Source organism: Trichosurus vulpecula, chromosome 5, assembly GCF_011100635.1.
Source record: "Trichosurus vulpecula isolate mTriVul1 chromosome 5, mTriVul1.pri, whole genome shotgun sequence".
Classification (NCBI taxonomy): domain Eukaryota; kingdom Metazoa; phylum Chordata; class Mammalia; order Diprotodontia; family Phalangeridae; genus Trichosurus; species Trichosurus vulpecula.
In genome coordinates this window covers 278,365,308-278,386,084 of record NC_050577.1, presented here as the reverse complement: position 1 = coordinate 278,386,084, position 20,777 = coordinate 278,365,308, and the positions used below count along the sequence as shown (strand labels likewise).

At 41.4% G+C, this 20,777-nt stretch overlaps 1 protein-coding gene across 1 annotated transcript in view; it reads right to left on the bottom strand.

Moving 5' to 3' along the window:
- Positions 1-17,089, bottom strand: part of ENDOU (endonuclease, poly(U) specific) — a 32,595-nt gene extending 15,506 nt beyond the window's left edge. The window contains exons 1-2 of the mRNA XM_036761996.1: positions 17,035-17,089; positions 11,259-11,381 (exon numbers count right to left, since the gene is read on the bottom strand). Coding sequence (XP_036617891.1) covers positions 11,259-11,381; positions 17,035-17,089 — 178 coding nt within the window. The remainder of the gene's footprint in view (positions 1-11,258; positions 11,382-17,034) is intronic.
- Positions 17,090-20,777: the final 3,688 nt, after the last annotated feature.

Genomic DNA, 20,777 nt, shown 5'->3' with positions numbered 1-20,777 from the left:
AATAAAGGGGGATAGGTTAGGAAGGAGCAAAATATAGTTAGTCTTTCACAGCATGAGTATTGTGGAAGGGTATACATAATGATACGCATGTGACCTATGTTGAATTGCTTGACTTCTTAGGGAGGGTGGGTGGGAAGGGAAGAGGGAATGAATTTGGAACTCAAAGTTTTAAAAACAGATGTTCAAAAACAAACAAAAAAAGTTTTTGCATGCAACTAGAAAATAAGATACACAGGCACTGGGGTGTAGAAATTTATGTTGCCCTACAAGAAAGGAAGGGAAAAGGGGACGGAAGGGCAGTGGGGTGACAGAGGGGAGGGCTGACTGGGGAACAAGGCAACCAGAATATATGCCATCTTTGAGTGGGGGGGAGGGTAGAAATGGGGAGAAAATTTGTAATTCAAACTCTTGTGAAAATCAATGCTGAAAACTAAAAATATTAAATAAATAAATAAGTGAATGAATGAACGAATAAATAAGAAAAAAATAGAACAATACCTAGTAATCTACTTCTCAAATTAAAAACATCTGACCTTCATACATCTTGTGTGTTGCAAAAGAAAAGATGTGCTAATAAATGTTTGATAATTAGTTTTACAGAGATAAATGTTTGCATGACACACTTTTAAGTTTAATCTGCATTATCACTATTGTATTAATTACTTTCTTAAGTATAGAAGAGCAACGAAACAATAAATCAAGCCCTGCTTTGTAACATTGTGGATTTCTAAGTTGTAAATACTCACACTGAAAATTTAACAATTGGCTCTCGCCAGCCAGTTAGAGCTGACTGCAGCACCCCAATGACAAATTTATCAGAAGGACCTTTGCTCAGTTCGATGAGTCCTTAAACAACTTGTTGGGAGTTCAAGACCTGGACCTTTGTCAGAAAAGGGACTCTCCCAGGGAGCTAGACATGACCTAAGGCCTTGATAGGAGGATGCAGGGAATTCCCTAGTGGTCCTCAGTGCCTAAGGCTACCTCCTAATGCTTGTTTGTGGTTGTAATGTCATTGCAATAGCCATAGCAGCTACTATGAATATGCATATGTAGTTCCAGGGTAGATTCGCAAAATATAATAAACTCTCCAAAATATTTATTTGGGATATCACTATTAGAATACCAGAAGGTAAGGTTTAACAAGGTACTCATCACCAATCACTCCTGCCTCAACATATTCCTTTATAGTATTGGTAATTTTATCTTGTCCACCTGGCATGTGATACTGCTTTAAAGTAATTACTTCAGAAGGTTCAGGTAAAGTGACTGGGTCCATTTTTATTTTACCCACTAGAATTGCATTAATTCCTATCTTCCTTACTGCAAATTGATATCTCCCCTCAGGCAAATTTAAAGTCACACCTCTCAATATATCTATCCCAATGATGTATTCAGGAACAGGTACAATTGCCACTGTATATTCTTTCTTAGGTAATTTCCCATTTTCACAGTTTAACTTGTCTGGCTGGTGTTTCAGACCCCCTCAGTCCTGTCATGGTCATAAGGGTTCCATATTTAAATTTATCAAGCTTTCCATATATAAGAGAGGTCTCTGCCCCAGTATCTATTAATGCCCTAGTTAGAGTGGTTGAAACATTTTTCCAGTATATGGTCAAAGTGATATGGGGTCTGTAACACCATCTGTGTATTTCTCTTATCTGAGCTGAGGCTTGGCCAATCTCCTATTCTCCCTGCAGGTGTGACAAATTTGGATACAATGATTCAGGAGGATCTGTAGGGTCAGTTCTTACTTCCCTATTCCATCTAATATTAAGTCTCTTTTCCCGGTACATCTTATATAGTTCATTATTTGGAATACCATCTATTCTTCCATAATCTATTCCGCTCTCAATAAAGCAGTAAACAATTCTCTCCTTGTTAATCTATTCTGACTTTGAATCCACTGACTATTTTCTCTTCTCTCTTGAGGAAGTTTATCTTTTCCCCATTCCTCTAAGTCACCTGTGAAATCTTATCTAGCACCTCCAAAAGAGGGTGCCCTATCTCCCCAATTAGTAGAGTCAGAATTACGTGTTTACAAGTGGGAGGAGCAGTCTTCGCTATTATATTTCTATGAAGAATTGTTTTTTTTTTCGTTTTGTTTTGCAGGGGGTAAGGCAGAGCAATTGGGGTTAAGTGACTTGCCCAAGGTCACACAGCTAGTAAATGTGTCAAGTGTCTGAGGCCAGATTTTAACTCAGGTACTCCTGACTCCAGGGCCAGTGCTCTACTCACTGTGCCACCTCACTGCCCCAATATGAAGAATTGTTAAGGGAGTGCTGTGATACATGTCTGCATCTCCCACCATTATTGAAGTTTTCATTACCTCTTCCTTTAATTTTCTCATACAGTCGCTAAGCAAATATCAGGGTCTATCTCCACTAGGCCGCATAGAATCAGTGGGATACTGTTTATTGCACCCCTTAGCAGCTAAAGCTAACAAATTAGTCACATTGTTACCTCCTTGAATATGGTAATCCCTAAAAGCTTGTTGTATAAAGGGATTCTGACTAATACCTACGAATTTCAAACAATCTATATAATGTATCCATACTCCTCCAGCCCCTTCCTCACTGATTCTCATCATCCAAGATACTAATGATTTTCCCATTTTGGGGGTGAATTGGCTTAATATAGCTGTGACTTCCTGTTGAGTAAAATCCTCAGTTACTTCCTTAAACACTGTGTGGCCCCCCTGGTTTTCCTGCTTCCTTCATATTATTGGATATGTGTCCACGTTTCTAGAAGCCTCCTCAACTGAATTTGCTTCATCTTCCTCCCCTATGGCTTCTTCCCCCATATCTCAATCCCAACAAGGCCATGCAAATGCAAGGGCTGCATACACCTTCTTTTTGTTACCTTTTCCCTTCCTTTCCTGAGCTTCTTTCACAGCTGTCTTTTCTGCTACCACCCGATATTTTCTAGCTTGCTCTTCTAAAGGAAAGCTCTGACACTGTAGCATAGAAAACTCCTCATGCAAATCAACTAATTCCTTTTCCAGCTGAACCTTCTCTTCCAGCAATTTGTCTCTATTTTTACATATAATACAACAACTTGTTAACAATGCCCATCCTTGGGGGCCAGGGCCAAGATGGCACTGGAAAACAGGGACTCATTTAAGCTCTCTCCCAAATCCCTCCAAACACCTGTAAAAATGGCTCTGAACAAATTCTAGAGCTACAGAACCCACAAAATAACAGAGGGAAGCAGGTGTCTAGCCCAGGATGGCCTGGGTGGTTGCTGGGAAGGATCTATCGCAGCATACTCGGAGCAGAGTGCAGCCCAGTGTGGACCATGCTAGAAATGACCAAGATGGGGATAGATCAGGTAGAGCAGGTCTTAGGGCCATGAATCACTGAGCTGTAGCAGTTACCAGACATCTCAGCCCACAAACGCCAAAGACAACTTAGCAGGTCAGTAGGAAAACTGCTGGATCTGGGTGAGAGAAGTGCATGGTATGGACTCAACCTCAGGGGCAGTGGATGTGACGTGGCAGCAGCAGCAGGAAGCTCTGGCGAGTGCTTCCAAACTCCAGCAGCAGCTGCTTCCAGCCCCAGGCCCACATGGTGGGAGGAGTCAAGTGGCTGATCAGAGCAGGAGTGCAGGGAGCATTTTGCTGGTATAGAGGCAGGGTTCTCTTGCTTTGCCCTGCTTGGATCTGGGTCACAGTCCCGATTGGTGGCTCTTGGCGGAGGAGGAACACTGGTGTAGCAGAGCTTGTGGTGACTGTGGAGAGGGAGTCCTCCTGGTAGCTACAGGGCAGAAAGGAGTACTTGCCAGACCAGAGCACAGGCCAGGAGAGGAGTATTGTACCACTTCAGAATAGAAGTAGCTCTGAAAACAGCAGTGCAAGATCCCTGAAGCTTGGGACAAAGCACTCTCTGCTATGAAAGCAGTCATACCCTGACAAAAAGCTCAAGGGTCAAGTAGTTGATGGAGAACATGAATAGGCAGTGAAAACAGACTCAGACTCAGACTTTAGAATCTTTTTTTGGTGACAAAGAAGATCAAAACATACAGCCAGAAGAAGTCAACAAAGTCAAAGAGCCTACATCAAAAGCCTGTAAGAAAAATATGATTTGGTCTCAGGCCATGGAAGAGCTCAAAAAGGATTTGGAAAAGCAAGTAAGAGAAGTAGAGGAAAAATTGGGAAGAGAAATGAGAGCGATGTAAGAAAATCCTGAAAAAAAAATCAATGACTTGCTAAAGGAGACCCCCCCAAAATACTGAAGAAAATAACACCTTAAAAATAGACTAACCCCCCCCCCAAAACCCCACTAAACAAATCAATAAGGGAGCAGCTGGGTGGCACAGTGAGTAGAGCACCGGCCCTGGAGTTGGGAGGACCTGAGTTCAAAACTGGCCTCAGCCACTTGACACATTTACTATCTGTGTGACCTCAGGCAAGTCACTTAACCCCAATTGCCCTGCCTTCCCCCCTGAAAAAAAAAAACTAAACAAAAATAGACTAACTCAAATGGCAAAAAAGCTCCAAAGAAGCATGAAAAGGTAAATAGGAAAGAGAAATCATAAGGGACTTACTAAAGTTGAACTGTTTTGTTTACATTCCCATATGGAAAGATGTTATTTGTAACTCATGAAACCTTTCTCAGTATTAGGGTAGTTGAAGAGAATACAAATATATATATATAGACAGAGGGCACAGGATGAGTTGAATATGAAGGGATGATATCTAAAAAAAATTAAGGGGTGAGAGAGGAATATATTGGGAGGAGAAAGGGAGAGATAGAATGGGGTAAATTGTCTCACATAAAAGTGGCAAGAAAAAGCAGTTCTGTTGGATTTGACTTAAAGAGAGAATAACATACACACTCAATTGGGTGTCTTATCCTACAGGAAAGTAGGGAGGAAGGGGACAAGAGAGAGGTGATGATAGAAGGGAGGGCAGATCAGGGGAGGGGGTGATCAAAAGCAAACACTTTTGAAAAGGGACAGGGTCAAGGGAGAAAATTGAATAAAAGAGGACAGGATAGGATGGAGGGAAATATAGTTACTCTTTCACAACATGAGTGTTATGGAAGTGTTTTGCATAATGATGCATGCGTGGCCTATGTTGAATTGTTTTCCTTCTCAAGGAAAGTGGGTGGGTAGGGAAGAAGGGAGACAATTTGGAACTCAAAGTTTTAAAAGCAGATGCTCAAAAAAAGAGTTGTTTTTACATGCAACTGGGAAATAAGATATGCGAGCAATGGGGTATAGAAATCTATCTTGCCCTACAAGAAGGTAAGGGGAAAGAGGATAAGGCAGGGGAAGTGGGGTGACAGAAGGAAGGGCAGACTGGGGAAAGGGGCAATTGGAATATATGCCATCTTGGGATGGGGGTAGGGTAGAAATGGGAGAAAATTTGTAACTCAAAATCTTGTGGAAATCAGTGTTGAGGACTAAAAATATTAAATAATAAAACAATAAAAACAATGCCCATTCTCTTCTACATACCCCTTCCATTTCTTTCCCCAGTTCTATTGGTATTCCTTGAAACCATCTTTCTAAAACTATGGGTTCTCCCTTTTGTAGCCTCAGTTCCCAGTTTTCACAAAGTCCTGTGCTTTTAGCCCATTCTCTTGCCAGGGAGGAATAAGGTAAAACTTCCCATCCTGGGATACCCGTTTCCTTCCCTGGAGCCTTCCTGTCTCCAAGTAGAGGTTTTATATTTTGTGATCCCATCCTCATCGCCAAATGTAAGACCAATGCAATACCCATAGCAGTGTGCATATGTATTTCCAGGATAGATTCACAAATTATAATAAACTGTCTTCATTAAAGGTAAAACCAAAATATTTATTTGGAACATCACTATTAGGATACCAGGAGGTAAGGTTTAGGAAGGAACTCATCGCCAATCCAGAGAGCCCCCACATCTTAAGTATTCTTTCTGTTAGGCCTCCCTACAAACAAGTTCCCTTAGGCAATTTCCCTTCTCTGCCCACTCATGTTAGCTTCTCTATCTCTGCTCTGCCTTGCTCTCACTCCCTACTCTGCCTGTCTCTCCAACATTCTATATCTATATCTATATTTTTCCTTGGGCGATCTCCTCCCACAATGTGACTCAGGCTCCATGTGACTCAGGATGTATCACAGCTGTGAGCTGGGCTAGAGCTCAAAGCAGGTCAAAGAAGCCTTTAATGGATGGGGAAGATCTTCCTATTCTATTAACATTACAGTGGTCATTGGTGAACCAATAAGGGCCTGAGATATATGAGCAACAGAAGTACATAAACTAAAAGCTACATTTCAATAGAGTGGTTAAAGGATATGAATAATGGTTCTCCAAAAAATGGCCATCTGATTTTTCAAATCATTAATAATAAGAGATAAGCAAAGAAAAACAACTTTAAAGTTTGACCTCCATTACAAATTGGTAAAGATGGTGAATGGTAGGAATAATTATTTTTAAGGGGTTATGGGAGGAGTGGGCACACTAATGCACTGTTGGTAGAGTTGTAAAGTGATTGAATCATACTGGAAAGCAATTTTGTGAAGAACTCTCTACCTTTTGACTTGGAGATTCCATAGTGAGGCATCTACCCCAAGGAGACCAAGGACAGAAGGACTCATTATTCACATTTAGGGAAATCTTAGACATAAGTCATGCCTAATCTTTGTAGATTTTCCTGAAGAAATCCAGGTGGGGGCAACCTGAGGATAAGATTCTAGTGAATTCAGAGTCTCTTGTTTGAGGTGGGGCTGGGAAAGTGAGGCTAGACCACAGGGCATACATACACATAACAACAACAATGATGGCTAACATTTAAAATGCCTACTATGTGCTAGGCGCTGTGCAAAGCATTTTGCAATTATTCTTTCATGAAATCCTCACAACCACTCTGGAAGGTAGATTGTAAGCTATTGTTACCCCCATTTTACAAAGGAAGAAACTGAGGTGAGGGTTTGTGTATGTATAAGGAATTGGTCTTTGCCCTATTGGTTAATTGTCTTTCTGAACTACTCTCCACCCCCAATACACAGAGAGCCAGATGCAAATAGCGGTAGTAATGTTACTACTACTACTACTACTACTACTACTAGCAGCAATAACATAATACTTTAAGGTATTATCTAATTTTATCCTCACAGCAATCCTTCAAAGTAGGTGCAATTCTTATACCCATTTTACAGGTAAGAAAAACAAGGCACAGGGAAGTTAAGTGACTCACCCAGTGTCACACAGCTAGTAAGTGTCTAAAGACAGATTTTTAAACTCAGGTCTCCAGGTCCATTGCTCTAGCTACTTCACCAACCTAACTGCCTTAGTGGTGATAGATAGATTAATGAGCCGTTATACTAACTGCAAAAATTTGACCATACCCAGTGATCTCCTTCATGAAATATAAATTCTTTAATTGAATTGGAAGAGGTGTTTGTTGCTAGCTGGCTAAAAATTGGCCCCATCTCTGGTGGTCCATAAACAGCTCTAGCCCTGGACTGAGACTTTAACAGAGTAAGTAACCTTTCAGAGGACATCCTTCTCCCTATTCCAGAAAGTAATAGGGAGCCCTGTGGAAGCATTTCCATTCCCCTTTGACTCCAAAAGCCAGGGCATCTTGTGGTGCCACATCCAGCAAGGAGCAGAGATACCAACCCTCAATGGGGACAGAGACACAGAGGCAGCATTCAGGTAGCTCCAAGGAGAGTGACAGCAAAGAAGAAAGCCAGCTAAGGACTCAAGAGAGTCAAATTCCAGAAGGGAGTAGACCCTGGGAACCCAGCTGAGTAAACTGTCCAGCAGAAACTCTGTGCACAGGGTGGGGAGCTTCATGGGGACTTCACAAGGAGAGAGAAAGGAAGAGATGTGTAATCTTGGCCTCATTTTGGGGGGAATGTTTTGTAGCTACTATTGCGATGTTATTTTAGTAAATGTCATTACTTTGAGCTTAATGGGTTTTTCTAGCTGCCTGGTAAGAGGAAATTCTTCAGTGGAGGAGTTTGTGAGCTATGTGAGTAGGAATGGGTATCCTCAGGGTACCTTGATTCTAAGGTAGTAGTTATTTCTCAAGGAGCTCAACCTGAGAGTGTAGGTTGGGGGTAGTTGCCCGGCCTACATGAACCTGTGCCATGTCAGGAGCACATAAAAAAGTTTTATATCTAATTCAACAACAATTCAGCACCTATCATGTGCAGGGGCACTGTGCACTAGAGGCACAAGGATAGATATGACATAGATCCTATCATCAAGGAATTAAGAATATAAAAAGGTGAGGAGAGATGTTGTACAAGATAAGTTATGCAAGTACAAAGGGGACTGGTAAAGCCCAGTCCTTACGAGCATGCCTAGAATGTAGAAGCCATACAAGTCCACGCATTGCTCTTGGGAACACAAGCAGATATCCTCTAACTGGCCCCAGCTCTCTTCCCTAACCATATGGCAAAGAAATGGATTTTTGATTGGCTGCTGAGCTAGAACTAAGGTTCATTCAAAACAAACTAATTGGCAAAAAATATCTTTTGTACCTGGCTGCTGTTCTGGGGAAAGAGAAATGCTGGAATGACATGTGACCTGTGAATACAGGTCCCTGTTTTTTGCTTTGATCTTTGCTTTTAGGTGAAGATGTATTGATGATAGCTACAATCTTGTGAGCTATGAAGGGTCAGAATAGGAAGCCACCAGATATCCAGGATCTGGAGCCCATATCAGATTTTGTGGTCAGCCATAAGGAGTGAAGTCCTGAATGACCTATTTGGCCCAGCACAGATCAAAGGCAATCAAGAAGGAAACAGTCATTCATCCATTCACCCATCCCTCCCTCCCTCCAGCCATCCATCAGCTATACACCACTTTAAGAATTGAACTTGATAAAACAAAAGTTCGTAGCAGCTATATTAAGCTTGATTCCACTCTCTTCCAGATACTATAAAGGAGAGTGTTCTCTCAGGTGTTAGGGTAAGAGTGTTTCTGCTATATCTTCTCAGTAGATATCCTTTTGTAAAAGCTAATTGTTGTTCATTATTTAACTCAAACTGGTGGCTCTAATTGCTTGTAATTGATATCAGGGAGAAGACACAGGAATGGAAGCTGGAGCCAAAGGCATTAGAGAAAATTTAGCCCATCCCCAGTTGTATTAGCAAGCACCCTAGCACACCCAGGATGGCCTGCTAGCACAAGTTCTTTGATCTGCTTTTCTAAAGGAAAGACAGTTTCAAAGGGGTCAACAATCTTACTTTAATTACAGATAAGTAGAAAGAAGTGAGTATATAAGAAAGAATCCAATAGACAGGGCTCCAACTGTCTAAACAAAGTAATAGATACATAGTCACCAGACCAAGGAGCACCAACGTCTAGGTTCACAAAGCCGGGGGGCTCACTCATGGGAAGAATGTTTGCCTGAGGTCTTTGTGATTTGGTCAGACGAGACTCTGGGTAACTGTTGTTATGGAGCCCCCCAGCTTTGTGAAAGCTATCTGAGGGTAATGGTAGAACCCTGAGGGAAGACATAGCTAACCTTACTCTGAGGGATCTGACCTGTCTGTGAGAGTGGGAACTGGGATGAGCGGTCTTAGAGCCTATAGGTCCCATATAATTATAACATAAAGGAGATTATGATAAGGCCAAATCAGAGGTCCATGAGGTGGAATACTAGGAGAGAGTCATGGGAGAAATTTGAGGAGGCAAAGATCTCTTTTTACCTGGGCAAGGATGGAGGAGGGAGGGGAAGGAGAGCAGCGTCTCAAGGTCAGGGAAAGTTTCAGGGAATATGGGACATCTGAGTTGGGTTTTCATCAAAGAGCAAAGCTTTAAACTACAGAGAGGGGAGAAATGTACATGTAAGGAATGATGTACAGTATGAGCAAAAGCAGAGATGGAGGCAGAATGAAAACAGAAAATGGAGAATAGTCCAGTCTGACCACATGCTTACACTCCATGAAGGGGAGAAGTAGGGGGTAAAGCCAGAAAAAGACTGAAGACAGATTGTGAAATCCTCATCATAAAAATAATATTTGCTCATCTGAGCCTCACAGCAACCCCAAGAAGTAGGTACTACAAGAAATGTTATCCCCGTTTTACAGGTGAGGAAACTTGAAGCTCAGGTGAACTTTGTTCATGATCACTCAGTTACCCATGTCAAAGGCAGGATCCAAAGTCAGGCCTTCCTGACTCCAAATCCAACACTGTGCAGTAGGTCTCACTGAAAGGCTTTTAAACATCATGATCCAACTCGTCTACTGATCTACTTGGGGCAGCTAAGTGACAAAATGAATAGAGTATTCTCCTGGTGTCAGGAAAACCTGAGCTCAAATCTGGCCTCATATACTTACTAGCTGTGTGACCCTGGGCAAGTCACATAATCTCTGTTTGCCTCAGTTTCCTTATCTGTAAAATGAAGACAATAATAGTGCCTACCTCCCAGGGTTGTTGTGAGGATCAAATGAGATCTCGTTTGTAAAGCACAGCACAGTACCTGGCACACAGTAAGTGCTAAATAAATGCTAATCATTATTATTGGTATTATTAAATGGTTAGACGATACACAATGGTTGAATGTTTTTGAGTGGAGGAGTGACATTATTAGAGAAATAGAGAGGAACATTACACAGAGAATGATGTGTGAAAGATGGGTTAGAGAGGGCAGAGATCGGAGGCAGGCAGATGAGTTACGGGGCCCGGACAATAGCTTAGAAAAAACACATATCACATCATTTTAAATTGTATATTCTTTAGGTTCACAGCTGAATAACTTTGCAGGTGTACTTCACTTTATACAATAGACATTCTTCAAAAGTTATGCATAGCTATAGTTTAGCTACATTTTGTGTTAAAGGGGCTTTTATGGGCTGCCCTAGCAACCTACCCACTACATGTGACCTTATTTCTATGAGAAAATATGTCCCAACTTCTTAACAACTGACCCACCACTGAATTTTTGGAATGAAATGCGAGGGTACTGCCTGTACTTTAAAATACTAGTCTGATGGAGGATGGCTGGGGCGATGGAGAATATATCCTCATTTTATTTTCTGTGTAGTAAATCACAAATGGGGCTCTTGACACAAAGGGGTGGAAGCTGAGCTCTTGGCTCTGGGCCAGAATGGAGGGACGTGATTCCTATTGTTATGTATCTGGGTTGGACAGAGAGCCTCCTCCCGAGATCCTGAGTGCCCACGTTCTGACTCAGTACCTGCCCCCTCCACCCAGAAGACTGTGCTGAGCCATTGTCAGCCTAAACCAGAATGAGTCCTAGAGAGGGAGAGGATATGGTATTCCATTGGCTTGGTGCTCCTGGACACCCTGCAGAGCGACTCACTTGTGCACAGCTTCTCATAGTCCTCACAGCAGTCCTTGTGCTCTTCACATTGATGGTTACACTGGCATTCAGCTCCTTTGTTCAACCTCTCTCCACAGCGGTGTGCACATGACTCCCTTGTCCCTATTGGCGGTGAGAGATACAAGGTCAGGTTTGTGTTGTCAGTGTTCTCACTGGACCAGGACTCCACACACTCCAGCAGGCTCTGGGGACTCCAAGAAAGGTTCAGAGACAACAGGGAAAGTGACCCCAACAGAAAGGAAAGTTCAGATATTCCTGCTCGGAGGACATTTTCCCCTCTTCTTTACAATATGATCCTCCGAGCCATTTCAGAACTTCATGATATCAGCTCTACCACTCATGCTATTTCATATCATCATGTCCCCTTTTTGTCCTTCTTCCTTTCTCTTCTGCCCCTTCTATTTATTCCACAACCTCCATCCTATCTCTTCTGGACAGGAAGTAGAAATCTCATCTCATTTGTCCCTTCCGTAACTCCTGTTCCATTCTGGTTTTGGATCCATATTGGGTTGAGGCTCGGGTTAATGCTGAAATTGAGTTAGTGCCAAGGTGGGGTTTGGATTATATTTAGGGTTAGAGTGTGGGATAAGTCTTATGGGTTAGAGCCAGGGTTCGAGTCTGAGCTAGGGTTTAATGTTGTAGTTTGAGTTAGGATTGTATGCAAGTACACTTGATTTGGAATTGGAGGCTGTGAGTTTAACTCATTTCCTCTAGTATCTTTTAGTAAGACTTTCTCTGTGACTTGTTTTCCTCTTTTAAAAATGAAGATGCTAATTTTTATACTACCTATTTCACAGAGATGTTGTGAGTGTGGGGGGATCATGTTCTCCTTCCACAGGCTATGCAGATGGTAGCAAGTGGTGATGTTTACATGCAACTACGCTTGGCACTAAGGTAGCATTATCATTTGTATTTTTGCCCACTAGCCTGTGTGGGATACAATCACAAAGGAGAACATGTTTTCTCTTCTAATAGTCTTAAAGCGTTATAAAAATATATATTATAATTAGTTCTAGTTATAGTATACTATATACATAGTATATATAGTATAATCCTAATTGTTGTTTAGTCAATTAGCAATGTCTGACTCTTCATGACCCCATTTGGTGTTTTCTTGGCAAAGATATTGGAGTGGTTTGCCATTTCCTTCTCCAGCTCATTTTACAGATGAGGAAACTGAGGCAAAAGGGTTAAGTGACTTGCCCAGGGTGATAAAACTAATAAGTGTCTAAGGCCAAATTTGAAATCAGGTCCTCCTGACTATAGGACCATCTAGCTATGCCATCTAGTTGTCTCTGTAATTCTAATTAGTCTAGAATTAAAGTTAAGTTCCACATTTGTTTCAAGGTCTGGATTTATCACAGACCATCTCCTTAAATCTAAGCAGCTATTGTGTAAATGTATGAGACATATATATATTTCCCCATCCATAAGAGGTGTCCTACAAGAAGTAATGTATAGACTCCCATAAATCCATTGCCACACCTGGATAAGGAACTCATTAGGACCCATTAAGGAAGGTGGATCATCACTGTCATCTTCATATAAAACAGTTAGCACATAGCAACATAGCATAGAGTCAGGGCTTGTGGTTAAATTTTGACTCACTCTATGCTTAGGAAAGTGTGAATGTCAAAGTAAGATTCAGGATTAGAGTTAAGATTATCTGTACGATTAGGATTAAGATTTAGGCTCTTGGTTTTTTGTTATCGTTACAATTAGGACTATAGGTTAAGATTGACATCAGAGTTACTGTTGGTATGGAGATTAATTAGCTTTAGTGACTCAAGTAGATATGAATTTTGATCACAATTTGGGTCAGAATTAGATTTGATATAAAGGCAATTATTAGAATTGGGGTATGAGTTAATTTTTTAAATATGGTAAAGACTGGGAAAATTTAGGATTACCTTTAAAATCAGTGATGGAAATGGCAGTTTACAGTTAGTGAACACAGTGTTAAAAGGAGTTTTGGATCATGTTTAGGGTTAGGGTATGGGATGAATCTTGCATATTGGAGCTAGGTTTTGGGTTAAAGTTCGGCTGTGGGCTACCACCTCCCAGGGGAGCTTCGGGATTATTGCAAAGGGTTCCCGAATCCATATGTGCTCGTAGCATTGTCCTTTTGCTCTCTGTTTAGCTCCAACATTAATCCAGCTATTGATAGGGTTGTGAAATTGTTTAGTGTCAATGCTTACTTAAAAACGTTGGGAACCACTCGCCTTAGATTAGGTGCAAGGTTGGAGGTTATTGATATGGCTAGAAATTGAAATAAAATAAAATAAAATCTTTTTGTGTTTGGATTAGGAGTTATTTAATGACAAGGTTTGCCTTGGGAGTTAGCTTTCGTTTCTAGTTTAAATCTGGTTTAGGTTAGGGACGAATTCAAGTTAGGTTAAAACATGTCTAATGTTTTAGTGGTACCCGCATGCCATGCCATCTAGGAGGTACAAAGCAACCAGATTGGCTATAGGAGGTGAATTCGTTAATTGGGGGTACTCTAAATCCAGTGGCCTCCTTTTGTATTCTTCAGTCCCATCTCTTGAACATGCTTATCTAGCTGAGGGCAAAAAACAAACAAACAAACAAAAACAGCCTTTAGTTCTATATCCAGGCGTGACCTGGAGCTGCCTTATCTTGCTCATCAGCTCTGGAGGGCTGATTGTTAAAATTTCGGTGTGAGCATTTACAACTCAGAAATCAGCAACCACTCCAAAATCAGGGCTATTATTTTGATGATTGTCTAGATTTAAGAAGGGAATGGAGAAAATGTTATTCACTCAGATTAAACTTAAAAGACTCATGGGTACATTTTCTTTTCAGAGAACTGGTTGTCAAACACTTGCTAGCACACCACCATCTACATCCCAGAACTGGTGGGCTCAGGATTTTGAGAATCTCTTTCACATTTTGTAAAGAAATTTCAGGATATCAGGGAAGACAGAATGGATGAAAGATCTGCAAGAGCAATCCTTGTGATGCAAGTGAATCATTCCTAGAAGATGACTTGGGTCCAAGGTTATTTCCCTTTTAAGAGTTTCTGTTCTGGAAGATACTCACAAATCTTTAAAATTAGTAATCCTTTGTGGCCCAAACCCAGAAATATGAAAGGGGAAATATCTAAGAATTGGTAGTAGCCAATCAGTTTAGCACCAGGCCCATGGAGAAGCACAGCCAGAATCCAAGGAAGAGAGAAAGCAGAAAAATTAGGAGTCTAGGATAAACCAGTTTAGTGGAGAAATGGAACCATTCAACTTCAGCTACCAGATCCAGTTTGAAAAAAAATCTGAAACTGAGGCTAGGCTAGGTGGCACAGGGAACAGGGAACAGAGAACGTCACAAGGGGTAAGGAAGAGCTCTAGTCCTGCCTCAGACACTTGCTAGTTGTGTGATTCTGGACAAACCACTTAACCTCTATCTGCCTCAGTGTCTTCTTCTGTGAAATGGCTACCCCATAGGATTGTTGAGAGAATGAGATTACGCAAATAAAGCATTTTTCAAACCTTAAAGTACAACACAAATACTAGCTATTCTAGTGGTATATTTTACGGAAGCCCCCATTGGATCAAGCTGAATTCTTTTTCATCGCTAGAAACACGATCACGTTTGCTGCCCAGGAGAATTATCTGTAGCAACCGGTTCTTCACATTTTTCTTAGTGACCTTGGTCTTTAACATCAGCCAGACTTTGCCATTGGGAGGAAAGAATGGGGTTGAGGGACCCTCCCCTTGCCATCCTGGGACATGTAAGGATGTTACTGGATTATAGGCACTAGTCACGCTGACTAATTTACTCTAATTCTTCCACCCAGCAACTACCTCATTCTGTTTCTGTTTATGTCAGACTTACTAGATGAGACACATGAATCACTGCCCCACCTTCCTCTTTCCATCTATCATCCTCTTTCTTAGTGTGCATATATGTGTCTGTCTTTCTGTCTTTCTCTTAGTCTCAATTCTTCCTTTACTCTCTGATAAAACATTTACTCTCCCTTTTTACCCCACTTATCTTTCTCATTTCCTTAGGCTGGCCCAACAGTAAATCCATCTTCTGAAACCTCTTTCCAACAGGTTCAACAATACCCACCAAAGAGAACTTAGCTCAAACAACCTAAAGCTGAATGACAGTAGTGTCTTCACATTTCTAGCCTTCAGCTCTTGGATCAGAATACAAATGTTGTATGTTTGTGTTCCACTGGAGATTCTGGTTACTGTTTCCATGGAGACAACATTCTGTGGGATCAATTTCCAGTACCTTAGCTTTCCATTCAAATTCCCTCAAAAATGGTCCTTCAAAATCTTCCTGAAAACCAGCATATAAATGAAACCCACAGGTTGGCAGTGTAGAAATTCCTGGGATAATACAGACTTTCCCCCAATAGTTTTGACACTTTGGTACAGTGAATAGTATAAACAAAGATGGGGTCTCTTTTTCCACCGACAGATGGGAAATCCTTAAGATACACATATAAATCCCACAAGAGGAACACACAGATCCATTCAACTCTCATAGGAGGAGGATCTCAGGCTTTACTGTTAGAGCTCTGTTTTTTTATTCCTTCTTCAAGAGCCTGGATTAAGATCCAGGGGCTGAAGGGAGGAAAATGTGTTATCCCCTTCCTCTATGCAGGAAGGTCCAACTCATCCTCTAACCTCGTTTCCTTATACTCCATAGTATTAGCCTCTTAGTCAAGGATTCTCAGCACACTTTCCACTTCACACCTAATAGAATATGGAGGCAAGGGATGGGGATGAACATTTCTGTATCTTAGAACTTTGTTCAGACTTGATAGCTGCTGGGTTCCCAGTAGCAGTAGATGGAAGGAAGGTCAAGAATTTCATCCTGTGTTAGGATGATCAGCCTTGCCCTCCTCCAAGGGCTCCTCATCCACATCCTGATTGGACATAGCCCTACTCCTTAAAAAGAAAGTTGCTGTCCTCCAGGTAAATTGGGCAAGAACTGGAAGAGGTCAGCAATAGTGAGTTGTTCTCTCTACAGGAGAGAAGAAGACCCCAAGCTTGCAAGAGGGAGATCCTCCTGAGTATTCTACCTGTGATCCCTCTATTAACATTCATTGCTATCCGCCAAGCAGTCAACCTCATGTAGTCTGTGAGATTCAGAAAGTGCCCAGGGTTGTTAGACTTCTTTCTCAGACACCTACTCCCCTCTGACACTGGACTCAAGGCAGGCTCTTCTGACAATTTGCAGTCTTATTTGTACAGTCCTAGCCAAAGATAAAGTTTCCCCCACCCTTTAGCATTACTAGGAAGACATTCCCCAGGTTACCTCAGAGATTGTATGTCTTCCTGAGACTAACTTGGAGAGATTTTCAGGTTCCCTGTCAACGTGGGGTAATTAACAAGATGGTCAATCTCCTCAAATATAAGAGTCTGCAGTAGCAGCACCATACTGCCCATCAACTTACAGTTGTAATACATTTGTATTCTGATCCGAGAATACACACAATATATGCCATTCTGGATCACTGATAATCAATCCAGTGGGACCAAGGGATGTTTTTTTTTTGCAATAGCACAACTCTCTTGTATGATAACTCCATTCACTCATACAGGCACCCAAGTACCTTTAGACTGACATGGGGTCTAAGAAGATAATCAGAAGGAGGATGCTGGCATTAGGGAAGAACTCCCTCCCTTGACCTCAATATTTTCCCAAAATCCTCAGCTTTTCTTCTTCTAACTTCTTCTTCTACCACCCACATCCATCCCATTCTCCCCTTTTCCCAAGTACTCACCAGCCCAGGCTAGCCTACAGACCAGGGCTAAGAACAGGAGGTCCCTGGTCCCCATGACTCAAAGGCAGAAGAAGTTGACTGCTAGGCTTTCACGTGTTCCCAGAGAAATCCTACAAATTCTAAATGAGCCTATTTCCTGGACTGAGCCTTTTAAAGGCTCTGGGCTTGTGGAGCTGGTGCTTCCAGATCTTTTCAGGAAGGGAACAAAAGGGGGAGGAAACCCTAGTGGGCAGGAGGCAGAAATGAAGGTGGGGCCCTGCAGCTGTTTGAAGGCAGAAGGAAGGAGCCTAGGCAGGCAGGTAATTCCAGCTGTTTGTGGCCTCCCTCTAGATAGAAAATAGGTCATCCACAAACAGGACTGAGGTTGACTCCCAGAGAAAAGAGGTACCTGAATTCAAGACTGGGGAAAGGAGTATCACTGACTAGTTAAAGTGTGAGAGAAATGGACATCCCTGAGCTTCTCCTTAATAGCATTGAATATCCTTTGCCTTGCGCTTTGATTTCAGCTTGAAGTGAGAATCTAATTGCTATTCTCCAGGTTTGGCCTGTCTAAGCTGGAGCTGGGGGCGGGGGTTGTGGAGAAAAGAAGGCATGTATCAAGTCAACTAATCAACAAGCATTTGTTAATCATTTACTATGTGCCAGGCACTGTGCTAAGTGCTGAGGGTACAAAAGGTAAAAACAAGAGAAAAGGATGAAGGCTAGATTGGTTAGCATCACATTAAAGTTGTGCAGATTACACAAGAGACAATAGAAACACATCTGTTCTTTGAGTCAATAGCTCAGGTATTTCCCACATGACAGGCTTAAGGGACAGGAATTCCAATAACCATATCCTTGGCCAAGTCATTGTGTAGGTGGGATTGTGCCCACTCATTTGAACTTTTCACAGATTGCTTCATGACCTTTCTAGTGGTGTCATATGTTATTTACTCTTGTCTTGTATTTAACTCCTCTCCCCAACTGACTGTAAACTCCTTGAGATCAGGAACTAAAAAATACTTTGTATTGTTTCCTCTATAATACCTGGGGTAGTGTTGTGCGTCAGGTGTCTGAATTCATAGGTGCATTGTGTTTAGCTAAGTGTTTATGTGAACATGGAAGAAAGGGGAGTGTCCAGCAGGGTACCATAAAATAACGTTCTCTTGGGCTTGTCATTTATTTATGTTTGTTTGTTTGTTTATTTATTTTAAATAGACCAAATCTTTCTTAGTTAATGTCTAGGGTTTCTCTCTTCACGCCATTGTCTTGACTCTGCCCAGAATGAAGTTCTTTAACTTTAGACTCATTGATTTAAAACTAAGATAAATCCATGCCTAGCTTTCTGAAGCTTTTAGTGTGTGGATTTCTGGATGGATGTTTACAGTGGTTTGTCCATGATTCTGCTGATTCCTAGGAAAAGGTACTGGATTTCAATTAGCTCACCCCTATTTCCAAGTTTAATGCCTTTGTGACTTGTTAACCATTCAATAATATGGGTCCCCTTTTATGACTCCCTGACTTCCAATCTTCTGAACCTGGGAACAAAACACATAGTTGTGTGTGTGTGTGTGTGTGCGTGCGTGTGTGTGTGTGTGTACACATGTAAATACATAATATATTTTCATATAATTTATTTAATGTATTTATAAAACTTATATATACATATATATATGTATATATATATATATATGTTGAATCAATTTTCTAGTCCAATCTGCTCCAAATAAAGCACAGATTTACAACTGGAAGAGAACTTAGTAGAGGTGGGATTTGACCCAAAGGCCTTTAATTCCAAATCTATTTGTCTTTCCACTCTACCACCCCACCTTTGAAGAATAAGGAAAGAAGTGAAGGTGACCAACAGTAGCGAGTAACTCTCCCAGGACAAAGCCTCTCCCTAGTGCTAGCACCACCATCACCCCTCCTCCTGATGTGCCCTGGGGTTCCATGAGTTTCAGTGTCTATAATATTATCCTAGAAGAGTCCTCGAAGCTAAACTCCTTTTTTCCCAACCTTTACTCTCATAGAACAGGTCAGTTAATCAGTTTCTGTATGCTATATTGCATGTCCCTCTGTGCTGATACTGGTCTTACTGTTCCCACGCAATAATTTTTAAGGCAAAGCCATCATTTAGTGTCTAGTGTCTTCAGCAACAGATAGAGCAACAACAGATAGGCTGGCATACCACAAAAATAGAGACAAGTCAATCAGAGGCAGACAGATAAAGATAGAGAATCTAGAAACAGGTCATTATAAGAACCAGTCACTTGAATGCAGGTGGCATCTTGACATCCTTGGTGCTGCCTTTAACATAAAGGTTATTGCAATGATGGACAGTCAAGATCACTGGCCCACAGTCAGTAGGATGTAATTCCTGAGTTTGTCCAATAGCGAGTATGAGTTTGCAAAGAGCCATTCACACTTTGGTCTACCTGCCCTCACAACCAAGAACACATATTTTTATGGTAACTAGTCAAAGATAGGGTTGCCGTAGTCGGTGGCATTGTTTTACTTTGTGAGAAAACAATGGCCCAAATAGGAACAAAACTGTAGCCCCAGAGGGCATGGTGCTTTAACTGAAAAAATGTCTCTGGATGAAAATCTGGGTTGAGAACGCACTAACTGACAACTAGACAATCCCTCACCCCTCTCCACCTGTTACTGATTTATTTTATTAACTCTTGTCCCAGGTTCTAAAGCAAAGGACATATTTTATATATTCTCATAAATTAATATGAAAGTATAATGTCTCATTAATCAATTGTCTCTGAGCCCTCATCCGTGTGCATAAATCAACTAGAAAAGCCTTTTTCCCCATAAACTTTCACGCATCTCTCTCTCTGTGTCAAACTCCTGCCTCAGGAGGTTAGTTAAGAATTGAGATTACTGACTATATAATTAAATGAGAGCCAGAATCACTGCAACTTCTGTGTCCTCAACAACTCTGGAAACAAATCCCTACCATTGTTCTCTCTCAGGATGACAATCAAAGTCTTTCAAGAATCCTTTTCAGATTTTCTCCACAGTATATCTTCTCTACAGGATAAGTATTAAACTAAGTTCTCTTAAAATGTCTCTTCAGTCTTTCTCAAAGATAGGTTAATTTACTTATTTTTCCAGGAAAGAAAGTTCTTAGTGAGTCCTTTCTCTCTGTGCCTCCCAGTCTCCCTCAGCCTCGACAGCTAACTTTCTCCAGATGACAATAAAATTCTAAGCTTTTATTCCTTCCTAAAGATCCAGTAACAGTATCTATTATCTCTATGGAAGGAACCTTTGGAGCTGAGGGTTATAATGATAATAATTAAGAAGATGATACTAATGACAGGTAATAGCTCCTATGTATTTGGAGCTTTAAGGTTTACAAAGTGTTTTCCTCCTAAAAACACTGTAACTCAGATTGCAAGAGTACTATGACTCCCATTTTACAGACAAGCAATTAAGTTACCTGTTCAAGATTGTGAAGCTAATACAAATGGTAGCTGGGATTTGAGCCCAGGTCTTCTGAGGTCAAGCCCAGTGCCCAGAGAACATTATTTTATGGTACCCTGCCAGATACTCCCCTTTCTTCCATGTTCACATAAACACTTAGCTGAACACAATGCACCTATGAATTCAGACACCTCATGCACAACACTACCCCAATACCACCTCTTAGTGTGACCTCCTCTGTCACCAGAGATTCCTGCCTAGAGATCCTGGAGGTCTCAAGCTGTCAGAGTAGAATAAGTTGACTCTCTTACCTCCACTGAAGGCCACTTAAG